Source organism: Antedon bifida, chromosome 5 (assembly GCF_963402885.1).
Source record: "Antedon bifida chromosome 5, ecAntBifi1.1, whole genome shotgun sequence".
In the NCBI taxonomy this organism is placed as follows: Eukaryota; Metazoa; Echinodermata; class Crinoidea; order Comatulida; family Antedonidae; genus Antedon; species Antedon bifida.
Window position 1 is genome coordinate 598,059 of NC_136230.1, and position 24,238 is coordinate 622,296.

General features: G+C 31.5%; 1 protein-coding gene across 1 annotated transcript in view; it reads left to right on the top strand.

Moving 5' to 3' along the window:
- LOC144842356 (glypican-6-like) overlaps positions 1-24,238 on the top strand; it is a 49,226-nt gene that overhangs the window by 11,269 nt on the left and 13,719 nt on the right. Inside the window, exons 3-5 of the mRNA XM_078698807.1 lie at positions 2,791-3,179; positions 7,943-8,111; positions 9,002-9,132. Coding sequence (XP_078554933.1) covers positions 2,791-3,179; positions 7,943-8,111; positions 9,002-9,132 — 689 coding nt within the window. The remainder of the gene's footprint in view (positions 1-2,790; positions 3,180-7,942; positions 8,112-9,001; positions 9,133-24,238) is intronic.

Here is a 24,238-nt window from a genome sequence, read left to right on the forward strand (position 1 = left end):
TGGTACTCAAGATGAGTTCATTAACCTATATACATACTGACCATGTCTGCCCCTTCCTTCTTATTCTCCCTCAAGCAATCTCCCCCTGGCAACGTTACCCAGACATAATTACCTTATTATCGTGTCGGTAAGCACAAAAGCCTTCTAATCCCACTCTGACTTCCTTTTCAGTTTTGTCACAATATTCATCTGTTTTGTTTAAAATCCCAACCAGCTGTTTACTGGGTTTTGTGCACCGATTAATCATTTATTTCAAAGGCAGTTCTTTTGGAATAATATATTATTTTTCACAGTGAAGAATATCACACTATATATGAGAACAATGATTCGATTGATGAATCCTTTTAAGAATAAGAACTTACGATGCTCAAGCTTGAGGGAAAATGTACCGTATATTGTTGGTTTCAATGAAAACACAGAAGAAAAAGTACAGCTCTGTCTACACTATCAAACTAGTTTACAAAAAAGTGTGATGTGCCCATATATGGTAGTGATATACCCAAATATGTTAGTGATATGAGATCATCATGTCCATATATGGGCGCATCACATTTGTTTGTCACATGAAGTTTGATAGTGTAGAAAGAGCTTAAGAATATATTAAATTATTTAAATTTATTTAAACTATATAAACCGGATGATTTAATATCATCTGTAGACACAATGGATTTATATCCCAGTCCTAATAGTCTAATGTATTCTCAACTACTCTTATCAGGTTGTTCCTATCTGGACTCCATGGTATACTTGCAGCAATAAAGTGTTGAGTTTGTTTATGGAATTGGTAATATAAAATAAGGTACATGTAAACAAGAGTATTGCTAATGAGGCCAGCGGGAAAGATCAAGAATGTCAAAAGCTAATTTAATGGCTATAAATTGTAGACCTTGATCTCAAGAAAGTACTTTTATGTGTTCACACACAGGAAAATAGAAAGCCTGTAGTTTAAGCATAGAGCTAACAACAAGCCTCACGATTGAAGTCTGTTCACACGTGAAAGATGCTATTATGAATAAAGAAAAATAAATTAAAACAGTAACAGTAAATTAGTTTGTTCTCAAATGCAAATTTGTGATGTTGTTTCTCAGATTATTAATATGGTTATTCATCTTAACCATTGTAGCATATAAATGAAGTCACAAATTTTAATTAACCTATAATTGACAGACTGCTTACTTTACTTACGTATGAGTTTATATCCCTAAAGCATGTGTTCCAATTAAGTATGATGATCCTAGTAATGTATATTGTATCAAGATATTATAATTGAAATATGTCACACTTTCTATAACGTATAAAGAATACTGTTAAACAACACTGTCAGTAAACGGTGGCTGAATTGAGTTTAGAATTCAATTTTGAAATCAAAATGGCGAAATCAAAATTTTCCATTGACAAGTACAGCTTTACAGTATTCTTTTTTTTTTTTCTTCTTCTCTTATTGGTCTAATTTAAATAAACATGTTTAGAGAAAATAAACCAATCTCTCATCAAATATGTTTAAATGTGAATGCATGTCTATTTTTGGATTTCCACTTTCAAGTGTTTCATAAAATGTTTTTTTTTCTGTATGTTGTCTGGCGTTAGACATGTTTTATTTCCTTTTCTCTCTTTGAAATTAAACAGCAGAGTTTATTTACACAAGATGGTGTTTTATAGGACACATCCAGTGCTTTATGACACATCTTGTTCTTATCTGTTGTTTTAGCAGTGTTCTGTATATTATTCTGTACACCACAGGTATTCATTGATGGATAAACCTTCCTTTTGTAAATGTTAAAATTCCTAACTTATGTGTGTGAAGTCATTCTGTTGAAATATATGTACATTAGACGTGTTTATTTATTGAGACTACTTCATGATCACCTTTAAACTCTGGAATATTTAAACAGTTCACTTTTGGTGTAAATATTGTACTGTATTATCTTGGTGATGTCTAGTCCCAGTCAAAGAAGTTAGTCATTTACTTTCCTTTATACTTCCATCCAGATCATTTTTCCTTCCAATCTGCTGTGCATCCTCAGTTTCCTTTATGTGAAGCTTCAAGTCTGTTCTTAACTATTCATACCAGATAAATGCACATTTACAGTGTATACTTTAGTAATCATCATACGATAATTAGTCTAAAGACTGGAATTCTTAATCTTACGAATAGGTAGACTTAACTACCACAAATTGCAATCGAGTCCTCCTTAATTACCTCTACAATTTGTTAGATAAAGAAATATAAGCCATACTCAGCAATGTAATGAGGTTAAAAAGGAAGTTTAAAATGGTGTATTGACAATGGTTAAGTAAAACAGACACAACAGGCCTGTCATTGTATGTATCCTGTAGGAAGTGGTTTACAAATCAATTTAATTGGAAAGAGTACCATTGCCAAGGATACCAACTTTGATAATTTCAAATTCAGCATGTTCATGCAGTTTTTGAAAATGTGACATTCATTGCTTAACATCATATATACTCATTATGCAAATGTGCCCATCATATTTTATTATTTGCTCTTTTTACAATGAAATTTAAACAAATTACATTTTCAAACTTTGTGATTGAAGTGTGGAATTGTCCTAGTGTAATATTAGCCCTGACGATGGAATTAATGCATTTCAGCTTAACACTTTCTTAAATTCTGCCTGTTTACTTATACCAATTTGATTTAGCTTTTTCTTGTATCTTTAGTTAGTGTATTGAGATCCCGTCACTGATATCCACAGCATTGTAATTTGCTTTTGAAGTATTGTAATCTATAATAGATAAATAATTGTGTTTTTATTTTATATTTTGCAGATTACTTTCTAGAATTACTAGAACAGTCAGAAAGTGACTTCACTAAAATGTTTGAACATACATATGGGGATCTGTATAAAGACCATAAAGATATCTTCAGCGATCTTTACGTGGATCTTCGCCAATTCTACCAAGGCAAAATTGATGATCTGGAAAAAGCTTTGGATGATTTTTTTGGAAGTCTTTTACTTAAAATGTTTGCGTTACTTAATCCTGGAGTGCACTCAGATGAGTTCATGGTCTGTATTACCGAAAATATGGATGAACTTAAACCTTTTGGAACGATACCAGAAGCGCTGTCGACGCAAATGAGGCGGTCTTTAAATGCAGCTAGAACGTATGTTCAAGGTTTGGATGCGGCTCGTGACATCATCATAAAGGCAACAAAGGTATTGTATTATTGAATGAAATTTATTTAAAGTTATCCCAGATTCTGAAATATTGTTTTTATTTTCAATTCACAAGCTGTTAATAAAGAAGTTTCTTTATGTTTATCAAATGTTGAATATAAATAATTTTTCCAAACATACATATCACAACTGTAGATAGAATAATAATGAGGGCATTATTTTAAAATCTATGAAAAGAATAAACTAACACACACATCATTGTAAAAGAATATAGTTTGTTTAAATCCAAAAATAAATGTGAAGGCAGCATTGGATATGAAAGCAATTCCTACATCTCATCATGATGCACAGCCTAGTGCCTGGATTCCAGTGCTTTTTAATTTAAAAACCTATCTATCATGTCAGCTTGTGGCAGGAATATGGCAGCCCATTCATTGTTATACTTTATATTCTTGTTTTTCTTCTTTCTCCACTGGGTGTTGAGGTTGTAAAAAAGTTCTTTATAGGTTAAAGGGGCATTTTAATATTGATCTTTACATAATTCATTCCTTAATGCAATGAACTGCACATGGTTGGATTGGCTTCACTTCATATTGAACTTTAATCATAAATCATTTATTGTATCATTGCTGTTGGTGGCGAAAAAACAGTTTTGCAGTTGGAAAACCTATGATAGTCATTGACATCAATATTTCGTTGGTTATTTCCATTTTTTGTAGTTAATACAATTAGTTTACATTGGCCTATTTTGTACATGATTTCCTCAGTATATTCAGTCAAAATGATATTTAAAACATTAATAGTCTACTTGTATGTTCATTTTGACCACAGCTTAATAATATTACTCAGCCATCTTTTGACCAAATCCTTTACAAACTTCATAATCAAAAACATAAGATTTAGTTACTGCTATATTCTGCAGTACATTGCACATTACAGCAAGTTGTCTCTAGAATGTTGACAAGGAAATAGTTAGGGCTTTTGATCTACCTTTGATCCATTGCTTCCTCCACACAATTTCCACCATACTTTCTTCAAGCCTGTGCCTAGTTTGACTGGCAGAATAATTATGCCCAATGGACAAGCATACTCTAGGCCTACACTTGATGACATCTCTTGACTGGCAGAATAATTAAGCCCAATATAGCAGATGTACTCTTGTTTAGTATCTCCCATCAGGGGATAATTCACTAGCCTAGACATATTCCTAACAACCAGCTGTGGATTTGATATTAAACCCATGTGGGACATTTTATTCAAAACTGTGCATTGCTGTCAGTAAACTGCACTTTCAATTTATGTTGATCAGAAGAATTATGAATACATCATTGACCACATACAGTACTCCAGCTTATATCATATACAACATTTGTCTAGATTACTGTTATTTATACTGATGTATGTATATATGACTTTCTGAATTAAAAACTTAACCATTCTCTCTAAACTACACAATTGTAGATAATTAACTACTGTCTAAATATTTCATAATCAATTGCTGAGCAAAATTTATCAATATTAGTTCTAGGAAAAATTGTGAATTGACCAAATTAGAGTAATCATCTTTTAATATGAAGGAAGGTTTCAACGTTAGGTCGGCTATTGTTCATTGCACAGACCAATAATTATGGAAACGACACTGTAATGTAATATGTACAAAATATTCTTATTGAAAAGAATCATACAGTGAAAATGATGTGGAGAAAAAAGGCCTTCAAAATTGAGGTCAATGAAGCTTGAATTGCAGAATACTGTACAAACCAAAATGTGGAATCAGCTGTGTTTGGTCTTTTTTGGAATCTGTTAGGAGATGTAAATTAAGATAGAACTGCAAATATACTAGAAGGTTATGATGAAACACAATTAAATTGTATTATTGCAATTGGTAAAAAAGATTTTTTACAGCCATTTCAACTTCTTCTACCTCTTCTTCTACTACCACTTCTTTTTGAAGCTTTTTTTGCCAGCATAAACCGGTCTTATACGTATATAAATTTAGTCATCCCTAGTCTGGAACTCAGCGTTTTTCAATTGAGTGACTCAGTTTTGTTAACAAACTAAAACCCATTATAGTAATTTTTTTTAGATTTAATAGTGTCATTACGGTGACTTAGGGCTCAATTAAATCTCAGTGTATTTGCAGTTTCTTCATTTTATCTAATAATACTAGGCGACTTGAGGTAATGAAGTCCATCATGTGATTCATACAAATATAAATCTAACCTATTTTGTGAGGGTTTCTTATCTGCCAATTTGTGAGTTGATAAATTAAAGTTACGAGTTTAAAAATGTTAGTTACGAGTTGGAAAATGGTAAACGATAGTTGGAAAATGCGTGTTCCAAATTGTGATCTGCAACTCAACATACAATCCTCCACAATTCTTGCACCTGTTTACAGTAGTTCACACTAATACACATATTCTCCTTTTATGGTTTCCAATGTACTAGTAATTAGCGTTGAATTGAAGGCAATGTTTCATGCTTCAGAAAAAATCAGTTGCATTTGTAACCCTTTGATAAAAATAACTTCTTTATAGTAGCCTACAGTATATAATAAGAATAAGAGAATGTGAGAGATGATAACTTAAAATACAATACTGTACATTGCATTAAGAACATACACTAAAATAAATTATCAATTTATATTTTTTCTACCCGTTCGTAAAAATCTTAAAGCTGAAAATTTCAACATCAATAGATTTTGTTGACTCATGGGAGATGATTTTTAATCAAAAGAATCTCATTACTTCGTTTTGTCTATAAAGTGTCGCAAAAATTCAAAGAAGTATGTATTCCCATGACAACTCACGGCTTTACGCCTTTATTTTTTTCTATTATTTTATTCTTTTGTTATAATCTGGCTTTAATTAGTATTAAGTCAAAAAGTAATTTCCTTTTTTCATACAAGATCTATTACAGTATAAAGCTGCTCTGTCTACACTATAAAATTAGTTTGACAAAAAAAGTGTGATGTGCCCAAATATGGTAGTGATATGACATCACCATGTCTATATGGACACATCACATTTTTTTGTCACATAAAGTTTGATAGTGTAGACAGAGCTTTATAGTACATAATGCTTCTTTTTCTTATACAAATTTTAATGTACTTTACATTAACAGTTTAAAAAAAATTAAATTTTCAACAAATTCAGCCTGATATTCAGCTAAAATTATGTTTTTAGAATAAAAAACTCATCAGCAATTTCTACCAAAATAGTTTGTGTAGTTTTTCTCACTCTAGATCACAGATACTAATCTGTTGGCTGACATAATTGTGCTAAAAGCTATTTGGCATATTAGCACATCTTTTGTGTCCATTCAATGGGTCATTCAGTGGATGGAATGCCATTCACTGACATGGCCATAATGATCAAGATAGCTGGACATTGTTCTAACATAATGACCATTCAATCACCATTGTTCTCTTAATCTTTGTATGTTTGCTTAAAATGAATAATGTCCAAAATATGTTGGTTAAAACAAGGAATCTATAGATGACCAGATGCCTGTGTTTAAAAACTCTTGTTAGAATTTGTGAGATGCTTTAGAAAACAACCTTCATACATTGTTGATTGAAAGACTAAGAATGAATGAATTATCGTCAATTATTCCATGATCTTCAAAACCAACATGTTAATGAAACTGATTGTATGTGTTGTGAGTCATAAAGAGGCATGACCGGTCACAATGTGATTAATAATCAGTGTTTACCAATCTCACTACATCTTTTCATCCATATAGTAATACAATCACTCTATCACTCTGCTGTGTAAGGACTGATTATTCATGTATGATGTTGTAGGTTGCTCGAACAAAATTCATAATTCACCAACAATTTCAATTTGTTAATGTGATAAATTGGAAATAAGTTATTCATAAAATCTTTCTTTAGGCTCACATTATCCAAACTGTCAGAGGGGTATTAGTTGTAATGTAATCGTAATACTACAGTGTACTAGCAATTGTTTACCTTACTATTTAGTATAAAAAAAAGATATCTTCAAAGGTACGTTTCTACAATACTTTTTGAAAATCTGACAAACCTGTGTTTTTGGTATCTTATGTTCAATTGGTTTTCTAAAATCTCAACACAGTCTCAGTAAATCTCCCAAAACAAGATTTTTGTTGTCTAAAAAGTAAAAAAAATATTAATTCAAAATCCAATCACTTTCCTTACAGAAAAAACACCATCCTACTATTTTAAGTCTTTATATCTCCTCTGTTTTTGTTACCACGGTAACTGACAAATCTATTAATAAATCTTACTCTGGCTGAAAAAAAGTGTATCATAGGATGCTTTTAACATACCACCTGGCTACAATATCCAGGATTATACTATGATTGTGATAGGCTATGATATTATTAGTTCATAATGTATTCCATTTAAAAGAGGGATTATCTTTGATTGACAGGGACAGATTCATCCATTATTTCCAAAAATGGAATACATTAAAATATTAAATTATTATCAACGGTCAAAATGAAGTATACTCTATTCTTATATAGTTCAATTTTAGACAGACTTAAAGAATATTTATATCATCAACCCAAAAAGACTGGCAACTCTCCCCCAAAATACAGCCACAAGACTGGCAACTCTCCTCCAAAATACAACGACAAGACTGGTAACTCTCCCCCAAATACAGCCACAAGACTGGTAACTAAACTCTCCTCCAAAACACAGTGACAAGACTGGTAACTCTCCTCCAACAAAACACAACGATAAGACTGTTAATTCTCCTACAAAATATTTATTAAAAGCTACCTCCCCATTATTATATTTCACTGTTGTTTTATAGGAATCACCAACACAAGAATGCAAATCTGCTTTGATGAAGATGGAGTATTGCTCCTCATGTAAAGGAATATCATCAGATGTAGCGCCATGTGACGGACTTTGTACGAACATCATGAAAGCATGTCTAGCGCAACAGGCCGAACTTCAAACAGAGTGGACTAAATTCATTGGTAAGTATGGTCTGGAAATCTACTTCTCGCATGTTTATGATGTCAGCGACTTCATTATTCTTTGTTCTTTGTTATTCTGTTATGGAGTGAGTGCAGAATCTGTTTGGGCTTTAGCCTATTCTCATTCCTGGTTATTTTTACATTGGTGACCGAATAAATATTATTATTATTATTATTATTATTATTGCAATTTTAGTTTTCTTTATCATTTTATTTAGCTACATTATGACCGAGTAACCAGGTTACGGTATTACTTTGTTAAATTTTAAAGTTAAATAGAAATAACAATAAGTGCATGATCCAAGCAATTTTTGTTACAGTGCATTTTGACAATTTTCTTTCAGTTAGTATTCCAAATCGAGTTTCGTTTGAATAATGATGATGATAATGTATCTTCCTTTGTAACATTTATGTCATAGAACATTGACTGTCTCTTAACACATGTGATGTCGTCCTCTGTAACTAGGTCGCAACAGACACACACACTCATTGATAAATGTATTTGAATGATTTAACGAGTTTTAAATTCGTTAGCTAGATACAAGCATTTATGTAATTGGCATTTAGAAGGCAATGACACAGATATCAAGTAAATTTACATAATTGTAAATAATTCCACAGAATATGTGACTAAAGTTATCAACATATCATTTAATACCTGATGGAGATGCTATACACAAATGCTATATCCAATCAACATTATATCTACATTAAATTTACTACTAACCAGATAATTTACTGTTTTGTATCATTGTTACTTTTGCAATAATTTCCTGTAATAGCTACAATGTGGTATTAAAGCAATTTATTAATAAACAAATGAACAAATCTTATATTCTGACGCCTAATGGTTTATTTCAACAATGATGTAAATGTTTTTTTTTATGTAGAACATATGTTGAAACTAGGAGATAGAATGGGAGCATCTTTTAACATAGAAACAGTTATTGATTCAATCAATGTTAAAATATCAGAAGGAATCATGAACTATCAAGAAAATACACAGCATGTAACAGAAAAAGTAAGTACAGTCCTTAACACCATCTTATATGTCAAGAGAAAACTTTCATTTATCATCAAAAATGAAAATATTTAAAAAGTGGCAGTTTGGAAGTATGGATTAATTTCAAACGACAAACAAATAAATGTTTTTACTGTGGACCTGCGATCAAGTTAATAATAGTTCACTTGAGGGCATATTTGTGGACTGTACCATTTATGGAGAGGGATATTCAATGAATTTTCTACTTTTTGAGTATATCTCACTCTTTGAGAAGAATTAGGCATTTGTTGGTTTATCCAGGTAAGTACTACCAACACCATTTCTGGTTTGTGTATTCATTATTATAAAGTATTTTTATATTTCTTTATGAAGGTTGATACATTTTTATTAATAATTCTTGACACATGATTTTGTGTCTAAAAACAAAATATGATTCATCTGACTCAATTCCAATTGCAGACTAGTGACGACAGAGTTATATATAGTAGTATGAACATTATAGTGTAACATGATTGATTACATACAAACAGATAACATTACTTCATGTATTAAATAAGCATGCAATTTACACCAAGTGACATTACTAAGAACATATAGAGAAACAACAACATCAATCTTCAACATCTTTCACTGTTCGTTTCTACTGCATAGAGAATATTGAAATTGGATTTTTGTCTTCCTAGTATAAAGTTGTCGTCGTCATAAATTCCTTTCTCAGTATGATAGGAGTCAGGCTAGTGAATTCCAAATTGCTGGGAGGTGTTCGTCGGCCAAGATATTTGCCGTGATATCATTGTTGTAGGATTTTGTTACAAAGTCTGTTGACTAACTGGTGTAATTTTCTTGTCTTCGTCATTGTTCGTGTTTATCAGATCTCGCTAAATTTTCTATTATGTATCAAATTCTTTTTGGTATTAAGCTCTCGAGTGTTAACCTCTTTTATAGATTTGTCAGTTAAACAGTTATTTAATCAATGTGATAAACTGTAGCTTTTTTTCATATCAAATCTCCCTATTTATTATACTTTACAGTAATTCAATCCTAAAATGCCATATTAAATCTGTAAGCATAGTTTTATAGTCAATTGTACTGTAATAAAATATTGAATTAAACAGCCAGAAAGAACACAAACTGATCTATCGATATTGGACTGGATTCTTGATGTGGTTGCCCAGGCTAAATTTATTTTTACTTCTTATGTAACTTAGACATAAACTCAGCTTAATTTCCACCTATTTAGTGTAGTTCCTATTCGTAGTATGATTAAAAAAATTATTATTTAATTTATTTAATATTGTTTCCCCATCTCTAGATTTCTTTAGCTCTGTACATATGTCATTGACTTTAACCAAAATCTATAACTATCTAAAATCAATATCTATATATTGCAGTTAATAATGATAGTGATTAATATTGATTTTAATTAAATTAAATTGATTAAAATAATTAGATGATTTCAGTGAAAACATTCAGTGTTCAAAAACAAGTATTATCTTCAAATAGATAAATAAATCAGAGAATAAAAAGAACGTGGCCATGTTTTGTATTCATGTCATGTCCAGCGAAGGCAAACACTGTAAAACAAATGTATTACAAGGAAAATATATTTGACATTTGTTACAATTTATTAGTCATTTAATAGTGTGAGTTGGCATGAATAGCATTTAAGTTATAGTCTTAGTCGATACGCACTGCATAAAGCTAACTAAATTACTCAATATTCGCTGCTAAGTCTTACTGTGCTAAAATAAATTCTGGTAAATTTGATGCTTTGCCGCCAGATAGACTATAGAACGTGAACGTTGTTTATTGTTCAATGTCTGTGTTTGCCTGTTTATCATGACAATGTTATTACATTCAAGTTCAAATTTAAAGATGTTTTAATCTTTCTTCTTTATTGTATACACAACAAAGCTTGTTTGACAAACAGACATACTAACTATTTAAGCCATAAACCCTAAAGCACATTGTAAAGCAATTTATCAGCATAATGTTCATGTTTTATTGTTAATGTTGAACATACTGTAATGTTCACATGATGAATAATGGACCTCCTGAAATTATTGAATATCCAACCAGAGATGATGCCAGTAGGGTACAGTTAGCACTCCTTGCTTTTGACAGCTTTCTAAAACTATTACTATTTACTAGTATTTTTATTTTTGACAGTCTATAATAATAATTATAAGTTAGCCCTTCCCTGTTCTAGTTTTTTAACAGTATTTTTACATTTTAATAGTATTTTAACATTGCCATTTGCAATGTATTTTTTGCTTTGTTGTTTTATTGTCTTAATTTAACCAAGCAAAACAAATTTCCATTTTAAATTGGACCAATAAAATGTCTTGAATCTTGCATCAGTATTAATATTATATGTTAGTGCCTTCCTGTTTAAAAACAAAATCCTGCATCAGCTCCTGCCAATTTACTTTTAAACATAGTTTTAACAGTATAGAAATTAAGCCTTGTATGTTTCAGAAATATGTTCCCATTTATGACCTGTCAATCAAACTTGACCTTTCAACTTATTTCATATTTTGGAGTCAATATTTCTACCATTAAAGGAATGTGTTGATGCTTGTTCAATGGTGCTATAAATTTCACAACCACTGGTAGAATGTAATGTTTCTCACATTCAATTCACAGTTATTTTTTCATTAATAATTTACAATTTAACTATGTCAGAAAGCTGGATTATTATTATAAAATTATATTACTCTGCGGAAATGTTTATAGCATGTCAGTAATGATATTAAATTTAACATGATACCAATATTTTATGTACACTGGGAATACAATGTAAAACATGCTACAACAAGATTATTGGGACATAAAAAGGAAAACTATTAAATTCAGATTTAAAATTAACATCAGTATGCAAAAATACAGAATACAGAAAGGAGGTAATATTGAACACCTAAAATAAGTAATTTTTATAATTTTAAAATCTGATATTTTTTTGCTTTTTTATATTCATTCATTCATTCAACTTTTTTATTTCGGAATACCATGATGATATAATATATCCATAGCAAAAAAGAAGCTTAATCTAAAGAAAAAATTATAAAGATAACAAAACAAAGAGTTGAGGTTGTACAGTATATTACAGACAAAATATATACTGTATAACATTCATACATAAAAAATAAATATTCCTATCAAAATATTTGTTGAGAACGTTAATAATTGTCGTTTAAATTCTCCTTACTTAGGCCTCTTTGAGTAGAAACATTCCTTCTTCTTTCTCCACCTTCTGTCAATCTAAAATGCCTCCAGCTGACTTCAATTCAATAATCTACACCTGCTGATCAAGCTTAGAAAACAGGAACAAACCATTGGAAATATATTGTACGCCTCGATGGGTAATAAGACCTGTATTTTGTACCACCTTAATAACAAGTCTGTAGTATAATATTAGATTCCAGAATATTGTATACTGAATATATGAAAGTAGTATGTTTTGTACATCTAAAGCTCTTTCTACACTATCAAGCTTTATGTGACAAAAAAATGTGCCTATATGGAAATGATGATGTCATAACACTACCATATTTAAGCATATCACTACCATATTTGGGCACATCACACTTTTTTTTGTCAAACTAGGATAGTGTAGAGAAAGCTTTATAGTGTTGGTAATGAAGTGTAGAGGATGAATGTCAAAAAGTAAGGGCCGGTAGGAACAAAACAGGTACCCATAAGTTTCTTAGTTGGGTGCGGTATTGGATTTAGGTTGACAGAAGGTCTTAAAGCCTGCTCCAGAGATGAAGACTTTGAAGGTAGTTACTGTATGTCCTACCCAGCACAATTACATCTATGATCTTAGAAAGATAATACAAGTCTATAAGACCAAGCTTTGATTAAGTTCAGAACTTAAATTTGTACCACCATTCAGTCAGATCATTTGGTTGTATCGTGGACAAGTTCTTCCATGTTTGTATGGATATAGGTCAACAGTGTGGTACAATAATTGGGAATTGTTATAAATACATTGTTTTCAAAGAAGTGAATGGTGGTTGGCAGCGATTTCACCTGAATAGGAAGTATAGAAACAATGTTTGATTGTTACCTTTCACTTTTAAAAACAAAATGCTCTTAACAAACTGTCAATTCAAACCAATAAGTAACTTCTAGTCATGGTGCCCGGCGTTCTTTGTAGTAAGTTGTTCGTTGAACCGCCAAGTTTGGAAAGATAATCGGACGTACTGTATGAAGGCGATGTTTGTTTGTGATCAATGGCGGATAATTATGATTAATATTTGAAACACCTTTGAAATTGTTGCTGATATTTAAAGATTATGCATATTTTGCATAACGCAAGCCAACAGCTCTGTCATTAATAAAGCAGTCATTTTTCTGTCTATGCTTTATGAATTTGCATTTTTGTAGACGTTAGTATCCATATATTTTCCATCTGGTAAACATTTTTAATGCAAATATTATCTTATAACTGAATTATTTACATCAAATATGAATGTTTAATTGTTCATACCAGCTGAAATTCATCTTGCCATTATGAGTTCAGATTTCCTGCAAGCAAATATGATATCATTTTAACGATCCTAGCCACTGACATATAATTTAATTCCTGTAGTAAATGATGAAACTGAAATTATTAAGATTTCATAAATTAATATCCAATTACACAGTATTTATCACTAGTTATTGGCAAGTTGTTTTCTTTTTTTATGATACTGTATTTGATAATTTAATCCCCCTTAGCAAGCCTCATTGATGATGTGTCCAACCAGGAAACTTCCTATATTATAGTTGATGTATGGGAATGCTGCAGTAATGTTACCTGGGCAACAGCAGGAGGTCATAGTAGTTTTTTTCTCTTCTGTGAGGTCATAGTTAATGAAAAGACAGGAAAGATAGCAATTCATTCATTCATTCATTCAATAGACATTTATTTACAAAATCTGAATACATACAGAAGGAAAACAAGAAACAGGATTGTACAGAATTATAAAAGTGTATCAGAAAATGAAGGCAAAAGCCCAGAAAGATGTTTGTAACATCTTGTGTTGGGCGAGCCTTAACACAAATAAAAAAGAAAAGAAATGCATTGAATAAAATCATAATAAATTTCATAATCTAAAATATGAATAACCGAAAAAAAAAAAATCTGTTGGTACTGCAGATCGAGACATGACCGATTAATAAATATTTAATAAGTAGAAAAGGTGTATTTTTTTAATTTTGAGAGAAGCATCTTAGGGGAAGCAGATTTTAAAATGGAGGGTGGTAGGTTGTTCCATAGGGTGGGTCCAGAGTATCGAATGTTATGTTGGAAAAAATTTGTTCTATGGGAGGGTATAGATAATTTATTTTTAGTACGTGTGTGATGGGAATGATAGAAGGAATTGGAAGTAAATATATAACAAAGATGGTGAGGAAGGATGTTGTTTAAGGCAGAGTAGACAAAAATGGTTTGTTGAATTAAGTTGATATCATTAAGTTTGATGAGATTAAGATTTGAAAATAAATGAGAGGAATGGGAAAGCGGAGGCGCGCCAGATATAATTCTGATAGCCTTCTTTTGGAGGGTATGCAATTTATTAAGGTTTGTAGGGTATGTGTTGCACCAAACAATATTACAATAACTCAAATAGGGAAGAATCATAGAGCAATACAGGATGCGTAGGATATTAGGGGGTAAATATGAAGACAAACGAAAAATAATACCAAGGCTTTTGGAAATTTTGTTTTCAGTTACACTAATGTGTGTTTTCCACGTCAGGCCAGAGTCAAGATGGACACCTAAGAATTTTGCTGATTGAACAGAGGGGATGTTTATATTTTCAATGGTAATATTGTATAGTGATGGGTCAACATTTTTTAACTTCTGGGGGGTCCCAAACAGGATGAAGTTACATTTTTTATGGTTTATAGAAAGTTTATTAGCAGCAAAGTATTGGGACAACATCTCTAGGTGGGAGTTGGTAGTATTAAACAGAGTTTGGATTTCAGGGTGAGAATAAGTGACAGTTGTGTCGTCAGCGTATAGGTAAAAATCAAGTAATGGGGAAGAAAGATAGATATCGTTAATGTACAGAATAAATAAAAGGGGACCGAGTAAGGAGCCTTGGGGAACACCACAAGTTACATGATTGAAATTAGAGATTGAATTGGAGAATTTTGTGCATTGGACACGATTAGAGAGGTAACTTTTGAAGAGATTTAAAGCAGGGCCACGGATTCCATAGTGAGATAATTTGAATAAGAGTATATTGTGATCAATTGTATCGAAAGCCTTGGAGAGGTCTATAAAAATTCCTAATGTGAGGTGACGGTCTTCGAAACCATCAACAATTTTATTAGTTAGGTCGATTAGAGCGGATGCAGTATTGTGGCTTTTTCTAAATCCAAATTGTTTTTTGTAGAGAATGTTGTATTTATTTATGAATGAGGACGTACGTTCATAAATCACTCTCTCCAAGGCTTTCGAGAAAATTGAAAGAATTGAGATAGGACGATAGTTGGAGAGATCAGATTTGTTTCCGGACTTATAAATAGGAGTAACGCGCGCTATCTTCATCCTGTCTGGGAACACACCATTAGTTAAAACAAGATTAAAAATATGGGATAAAGGGAAAGAGATCAAATTGGCGACATATTTAATGGGTTTAGTTTTAAAATCGTCAATGCCAGGGGATTTGTTTGTTTCAAAGGATGTGATAATTTTTATAACTTCCGTCTCATCAACTGGATTAAGAAATAAAGAATTATGAGTTGGATTTGGCAGAAAGTCTTTAAATGAGTTGTTGACATTGGGAATTTTGTTAGCAAGGGAGGGACCGATTTCTACAAAGTATTTGTTAAAAGCATTACATATTGTATTGGGATCTTTAGTCAGTTCACCGTTACAGTTGATAGAGATATCGGAGTTTCGATTATTGGGGTTTTTGAGTAGTGAATTGATGGTTTTCCAGGTTGCCTTGATATTATTTTTATGTTTAATGAAAGTGTCCTTGTAATGTGATTTTTTAGCCAGTTTGACCAAAGTATTTAGTTTATTGCGAAATTTTTTGTATGTTTTTTCATTGGCGACAGAAGGACAGTGGAGGAATTTAGAATAAAGTTTCTGTTTATATTTAACTGAATTTAGCAATCCATTAGTCATCCAGGATTTTATTTTATTTTTTTTTTTTTTTGATTTTTGGAGGGGAAAGTGTTTATTATAAAGTGATTTTAATTTATTGTCAAAATTGTTATATGCAGTGTTGGGATCGTCAGTATTTATAACTTCAAGCCATTGTTGTGAAGCCACATCAATGCGAAAGTTTTCCAGGGATGTATAGTTTATTTTTCTGAACTCATGAATTTCTTCCCCATCTGAGCCAGTTGGAATATTATTAATAAAAGAAATATTGAAAACAGGAAGATGATCAGAGATATCACAATACAGTAAACCACTTATGTTGTGATGATCGAACTGATTTGTAAAAATGTTGTCAAGCAGAGTAGCAGTGGTTTTAGATATACGGGATGGCTTGTGAATACATGGAAGGTAATGGTTACTAAACAGTGAATTTATAAAATGGCGGGCTTCATTATCAAATTCATATTTGAGAATGTCAATATTGAAATCGCCAAGGATATACACAATCTTGTTTTCTTTGGATAATGTGGAAAGAACAGAATCTAATTCATCTGAAAATGTGTTTGGGTCAAAAGAGGGGGGCCTATAAACTGTTCCAATAACGATGTTTTTTAAATTTGGTCTGGTAATTTCGATAAAAATTGATTCGCATGTAGAGGGGTGTAGAGTCAAGTCATTTCTTGTGGAATACTGAAGGCTATCACGAATATACATGGCAACGCCACCACCGACTTTATGGTCTCTGTGATTTGCAGTAAAATGGTAATTAGGGAGCTGTACAAGAGGGTTATCATATTTAAGCCAGGTTTCACTTACACCAATGACATCAAATTGATGCTTTGTTGATTCTAAGAGTTGTTTAATTTGATCAATGTTTTTAAGGATACTTCTAGAGTTAAAATGAATTGTAGAAAAGCAGTCAGATTTAGTATTCGGGAATGAGTTGGGGTAGTAGTATTGAGATAAGTTTTGGTCGTTAGAGAAAAAATGTGTATCAGGATCAATATTAGTAGTAAAATTGTCAGAATCATTTAAAAAGGGTGAAAAAATTAGGTTGGTTAGTCGGTCATGTTCCGAGGTGCTAGAGTCTATATCATTTGCATAGTACATACCAAAAAAAAAAAAATATATGTGTTACAAAAACAAAAAACTACGACTTAACGTACTTAAAAAAGAGAAAAAAAAAAGAATCAAAATTGCAATTTAACATTTGGTTAAAATTAAGTTAACTGATATTGATAAAAAATATGATATGATGAATGAAAACAACAACAAAAATTAAAAATAATTAAAATTGAAAATGTTGGAGATGTGTATTTATGTTTAAAGTGTTAAATTGTTATTATTTTCCATTCAAAAAGTATATAGGCTATCTTGATGCTTGGCATTGTTTCCCTGGCTGACCACTTCCTCTTCTCTTCTGTCCGCTTCATCTTCTTCATGACTCTCATTCGTGATCCAGCCACTCTCACCAGTTTAATAATAAAAACATTGTCAAACAAAAGTTAATGATGAAAATAGAAGTAATAATTATGATAATCAAAATAATGATTGATAAATGAAATTAAAATGATGAATAATATGAAGGAAAAAGAAGAGCGTCTTTTATGAATGTTGTTTTCAGTTATGAGTTTGTGTTAAGTAAGGAGTACTTAGCTGTTTGTTGATCATTCCTGATTTGGGCGGAGACTCAAAGATGGTTGAGGTCAGAATCTGATCTGATGACGATCTTTTTCTTGTTCTTTAGCAGACAGTGTACTCTTCCATCTGTGGACCATGCAGCTTCAACCGATTCATTACGTGTTGCTAGATGTAACAGATTTAAGCGTCTCGATGTTAGGTTCTCAGTAATTGAGTAACCAGATTTTTTTAGTTGTCGTTTATTGCGAAAAACATCAGAGCGAGTGCGGTATGAGGTAAATTTGATAATGATAGGTCTTGGTTTGGATTTAGATACATCGGAGCCAGGATTTAGTTTCTTTCTGCCTAAACGATGTGTGCGATCAATATCACAAAGTTCAACCCCTTCTGAGATCCTTGTTGTTATTACGTCAAGTGCCAGTGTATCTGTATTTTCCTTAAAAGACTCAGGAACACCATGTAATAGTAGACAGTTACGTCTGCTATACTGTTCTAATTCATCGAGTTTATCCCCCATTGCTCTGTTTTCAGCTAATAAAGTGTCATTCTGTTCACGAAGGCTAGAAATGTTTGCCGCCGTTACACCGTTGTCCATGGCAACGCTGTCATAAACACTGTCAGTAACCTGGTCAACTATAGATTTGCTGATTTCAGCGATTAGCGTTTTACTATCACATACAGCTTTAATTATTTTCTGAAAGAGTTCAGGTGACGATAATATGTGATTGCTAATGCTTGTTGCCACAATTGAAATTAATTGAGGATCGTCGGCTAGAAGGTCATGAAGGGGTCCGACTCCGAGACCTAGCGGTGATACCGGCTTCGCCTCCGCTGCTGGCATGGCTTGTTCCGGGTCATCCGTTAGTGGGTCTGGGCCTAGCTCATTCTTACCTCCATTATCGTTAGATCTTTCTTTTACCTTTTTTTGTTTGGTAGATCTAGTTGACATCATGCTCAGTTTGCTAGTTGACGTTATTAGTGATCAATATCAGAGTTGTAAATGTGCAATTAAGAGACTTTTTTTGTTAGGTTAGGCAATCAAGCTATCATTGTTGCAGCGTCAAGTACCATTATCGTAAATGATGTTATCTGTTGATTGAGGCCTAAAAAGGCCCTTGGTTAGGCCACCATCAAAGGTATCTCGCGGCTGCATTTGTCTGCATTGTGCAAAATTTAGAAGTTTGATATTTTCTTGGAAAATTTAGTAATATGACATTAATCACAGATCCAATCGTAAGTTCTCAAAAGTAAAATTTTAAAGTCTAGCTATATCTAATGGTTTTAAATTTGTATAGTGCAAAATACAAATAGTCTCTATGCGCTAAAATTCAATTCTAGATTCTTTATTGGTCCATAAACTGGAAATGTTTACTAACAATTTTAGAAATATTGTGATACATTTTAACATTCTTAAATTGAGAATGACAAAGTTTTGTATATTTTCTATTTATTATAATGATTACAGCATATTATGTTAAGTTGTCGATTAGTAGCCTCAGCTTCAGCCTAATGTACTGCCATATTACAGTTTAAATAGACAATTTTGACAACATCGAAAGACAGCTAAGTAGATGCTAACTTCAACAAGAGAACTTAAAATCTGAATCATAAATGTAATTTGTAAAAGCAATTCATAGACTTAGTATTATTGCTGTAGAGAGCCATACTGTATAGTACTCATTTTCTGATGGTCATTTAGTAATGTTCATTTTCATTTCTCGGTTTAAATAAGTGTAATGGCAGTATATAATGAACACAAGAATTGTGAATCATCATAAAGTATAATTTGTTCGACAGCAATTTATATGAATTGCTTTTGTATGATTAGTTTTTTTTCTTCAGTTTATTGTTCCTTTAGCATTTCTTATCATCTCTTATAACAAATGAAGCTTGGTTCCTACTTAAACACAACACAATGACGTAGACTTAACCCAATATTTGTTATGTTTTTATAATTCTCAAGTACAGTACTGTACAGTATGTTCTTAACAAACATACTTAAATACCGTTACCAAACTATCTTACATCTACCAAATACTGTAGAGCTAGCAAAACGGAGTTGGAGGAGCAGAGTCTTCACATCTGAAGTTGGCTCCAAATACGAAGAAGAAGAAGAAGACATTAATTAAAAATGAACTGTTAAAATATTGAAATACTGTAGGATAAATGTTTGTAATTTTTGACAAACATCCCATTTTATTCTAAGTCGAAGATAAACCATTAACGTGTTCTAACCGGTTGTCACACGAGTTAAATGTGTACTATAACAGTGAGACAAGACTTAAACGATGTTGTTTGCCACAAAATATCCAATGAGAGGATTAAGAGATCAGGATGTTTTAACTTCAACAAAGATTTATGAATGTTAATGTGTCTGGACACATTTTTAGCTTAGTAATTTGTGTGTTGACATTCACAACATAAATGTTTTGTTGCTTAAACATTTTTGTTTGTTTCTGTTCTTGAAAATATTTGTATACTGTAAATGTCAACACATACCTAATGCTGTGCTGTACAGTATTTTGTAGCAAATAAACTATAGAGGGCAGCATTGAGAGTAGTGTCAATTAAGTAGAATTGACTAAACTGTACAGTATGTGCTACATCTGTAACGATTATTTAATGAAAATTACATCATAAACAGTTTCAAATTACAAATGAATTTGATATAGAATTGATAGCTAAAATTTTAACTCAGTAAACCATAATTTATTATACAATTTTACAGGCACTACCATATATAATTATTTTAAATCTATGATTATACTTTAAAGTTTACTTATATTCATCATAATTCATATATCAAACTTATTAGTGGACCCTCTTGTATCCTATATACATTATACAAATGTGTGTACATTTTCATTCAGTACACACAGAGCATACTGCATCACAGTACAATGTGATGCTATTCTCTGGCCTTTTATACCTTCATGCTGTGACCAACATTCAGCTCTCATCATGGCATGAAAAGCCTGCAGGGCTAAACTACTCCAGCTCAAGGTTATAATTTGGCATATTCCATTTACTTAATAGGGTATGTAAAACAACAAAATGCCTGTGTAGTACTACAGTGATTAGTGTGTGAGGAATTTTACTGTACACTTATGAATGTGGCCTTGTTCATTCCAGAGGTGGCAAGAGAATTGAAAGATATTTTTAATAATTCAGATTCATTTATTATTAATTAATGATTTGAAGTGTTTTTTTAGTCAATATAATACATTTGTTTGATTTCATTTGTCATTACTTACAAGCAGTCCAAACTAAAAGCCACAGATTTCAAATTTAATGTGTTTTGTTTTTTACCAAATGTTATCAGATCTTAATGTAGTATACATCAGACTATGAATATTTAAGATTAAACAAAATGTTTAAAACATGAATAATAATTTAGGAATTGAGTTATATCATTAGATATTTATTGCAGCAGTCGTACAAATTTGTAATCAATAATGATTAAATTTATGAATAGGTTTCTTGTATTAATACATAATACGTGCATTTATACTACTACTACAAATACTGTATACAAAGGATTGCTAACTGTATTTATTATTGATATTCTGTGTATTGAAATATCTCTTTTAAAATACATCTATAAATAGTAGACACAGACAATAGAAGATGCTACACCTTCTAGCTATTGTTAAAGATGTGCATTGCATATTGTATTCTTTTCATTGGCTACATGTAAAATTATACCAGATTAAACGATGCCGTCCTTCTAGTTGTACAGTTATTCTACTGTGTGAAAAAAAAATGATTCTATAGTTATTATGACTTTTATGAAAAAATGGATTATCAGTGAATTACAGATTTCTGTTCAACTTTAAAAATATCAAATTTGAGGGCATAGTTCATGTATTATACCATTTGTGGAGAGGGGTATTATATAGAGCGAGTTATATCTTGCTTTTCAAGGAGAAAGGGCTATTGTTGGTTTATCCAGATACGCTAGCACTCATAGACTACCAACACCACTGTTGGTTTGTGTAACTTTCATAATTGGCCAAGATATTCCTCAAACTTACATAAGCTTAAGCGTCTACCAACAGACAGACACATAAACTATCATATGATATATTGGAAGGTAATTAATGATATCTTATGATATCTTTATTATCTTGATACTAATAATAGATAATAATGATGACAATATTGATTTGAAATTGAAAATGATAGTAATATGTACAACAGTAAACAATAATTGTTATTGCTATCGTCTTACATTTCTATTATTGTGACCTTGTAACTTGCGGGTCACCGTTTCTCATTCATATCTTGTTAACGCTAATTATGTGAATCACTACATCTCATTAGTTCCGTTGTCGTGTTTGTTAAAATGTAATAATAATGTGTTGATTAAGATTGAGTTCAACTTAATGTTAGAAACAATTGATAATGTAGCAGACAGTCAGACTCATCATACAATTGAGCTGACTTTCAGTATAAGCTCAGTCACTTGGAATCATGGAGGTATACTCCGATGCTTGGAATACAGTATTGGGTCGAGTTTGGAAGAGTAGGCTTATATGATTTATACTCAGTGGGCTTCATCTTGAGGACCAATATGATGTACAGTAGTTGATCACCCTATAATAATACCTACATCAATAGATACACACACCACATAGTTTATATTACAATACAACATTCAATAATTTAAACATTTTATTTTCATTAAGAATCGTCTTAATGCTATGGTCTCTTGGAATATTCAATCATCTCCATAATAATATTCCTTTTTAGAATAGATTTCTAATTTCTTTTTTCATAACTATTTCTTCACATTTTTCATGTATTGTATTATTTAATTAGAATTTGCTTTGAAATTTGAAAATAGCATTGTTTCATGAATAAATAATTCCTACTCAGCATGTCCATCTCCACTTTATTTGTGTAGTTCACTTAGAGATTATGAGATTTGATTGTGGTTTGCCAATGACAGTCAAAAGTGATTACTGTAAGTAAATCTGGATATGTTTTGTTTTTTTCTTATGTAATATTGAAAAATTCATTTCAATCCTAATTATTCTTGGTTTTGTTACAATATTTTGTTTTCATCAGCCGTGCTATGTCAGTACAGTATCAATTAATTGATAAGTGTGGGATGATATTAATCAAATTTAGTTACTGTACTGTTATTTTAAACAAAATCTTAAATTGGCAAGTGCAACAGATCAATTTGAAATATTTTTCTTCGTATGGACATAAAGCAATGATCAGATAGTGTGTAACAACTTCTGTATGTACAATCAGACACTCAATATAGTTTTAGTTTAGTTTTTATTGATAATGTTATGTTTTAACGTTACAACCAAGCGGAAACTTAATTAGGTCCCAAAGGTGTCCCCTTAATAGAGGTTCTAAATTACATTATTGCAATAAGTACTGACAATAGTTATATAAAGTAAAGATATTGAAACAGATGCTGTTAAATTGAATAATTAAGGATGCATTCTGTTATTCATTAAGCATACAGTTGTTGAAGATGTAAACAAATGACTGTTATCCCTATGGTAAGCATGCCAAATAACAATCAATTCCCTCTAGTATTAAGTTACTTGGAAGGTTAACTTATGTCAACTTAATTACCTCTCCTCTAATCACTTCATTTAACAGTTCAGTAATTATTCATTTAATTTGCATACTGATTTGATAATTGATTACTTGAAATATAGATTTCGAAAATGGCTCTTGGTGAGTTAACTTTTTTAAAACATTTCTTAACAGTTTAGAATCAATGTTTCTTACACTTTTTTTTAAACCAAACTTCTATTAACTAAATTAAATTAGTTTTTAAGTTGTTTAAATAAGAGCTAGCTCATAATTCAATAAATTATTCCTGAAATTTACTTGTCTATTTCGTGCCTAGCTTACCTGGATAAACCAACAATAGCCTTTCTCCTCGAAGAGCGAGATATAACTCGAAAAGTAGACGAATCCCCCTCTCCACAAATGGTATAGTTCATGAACTATTACTCTTTCTAGATGAAACTACTAGGTTTTATATTTTCTTCTTGTTTAAATATTTTTTTACAAACGCCGTTACAGCTGTGTGTGTATAAGTCAACTTTATTTGTAGTGATATTTTATTTATTTGATTACTGTTAATGAAGATGAATGAATTAAATATTGGTTTACAAAGGAATCTATCAGAATGAACTGTCATAATACTGTCGTAAGGGCGTGTGGCGCTGTGTGTTGGACGTTCGACTACTGATCGTTAGACCGAGGTTCGAATCCAACTCTCGCCGCATTGCTTGTATCCTTAGGCAAGATACTTTACTTACGTTTGCCTCTCTCCACCCAGGTGTATAAATGGGTACCCGGTTAGATCAAGACACAACTTTGCGCTGATTACTAGCTGCATAT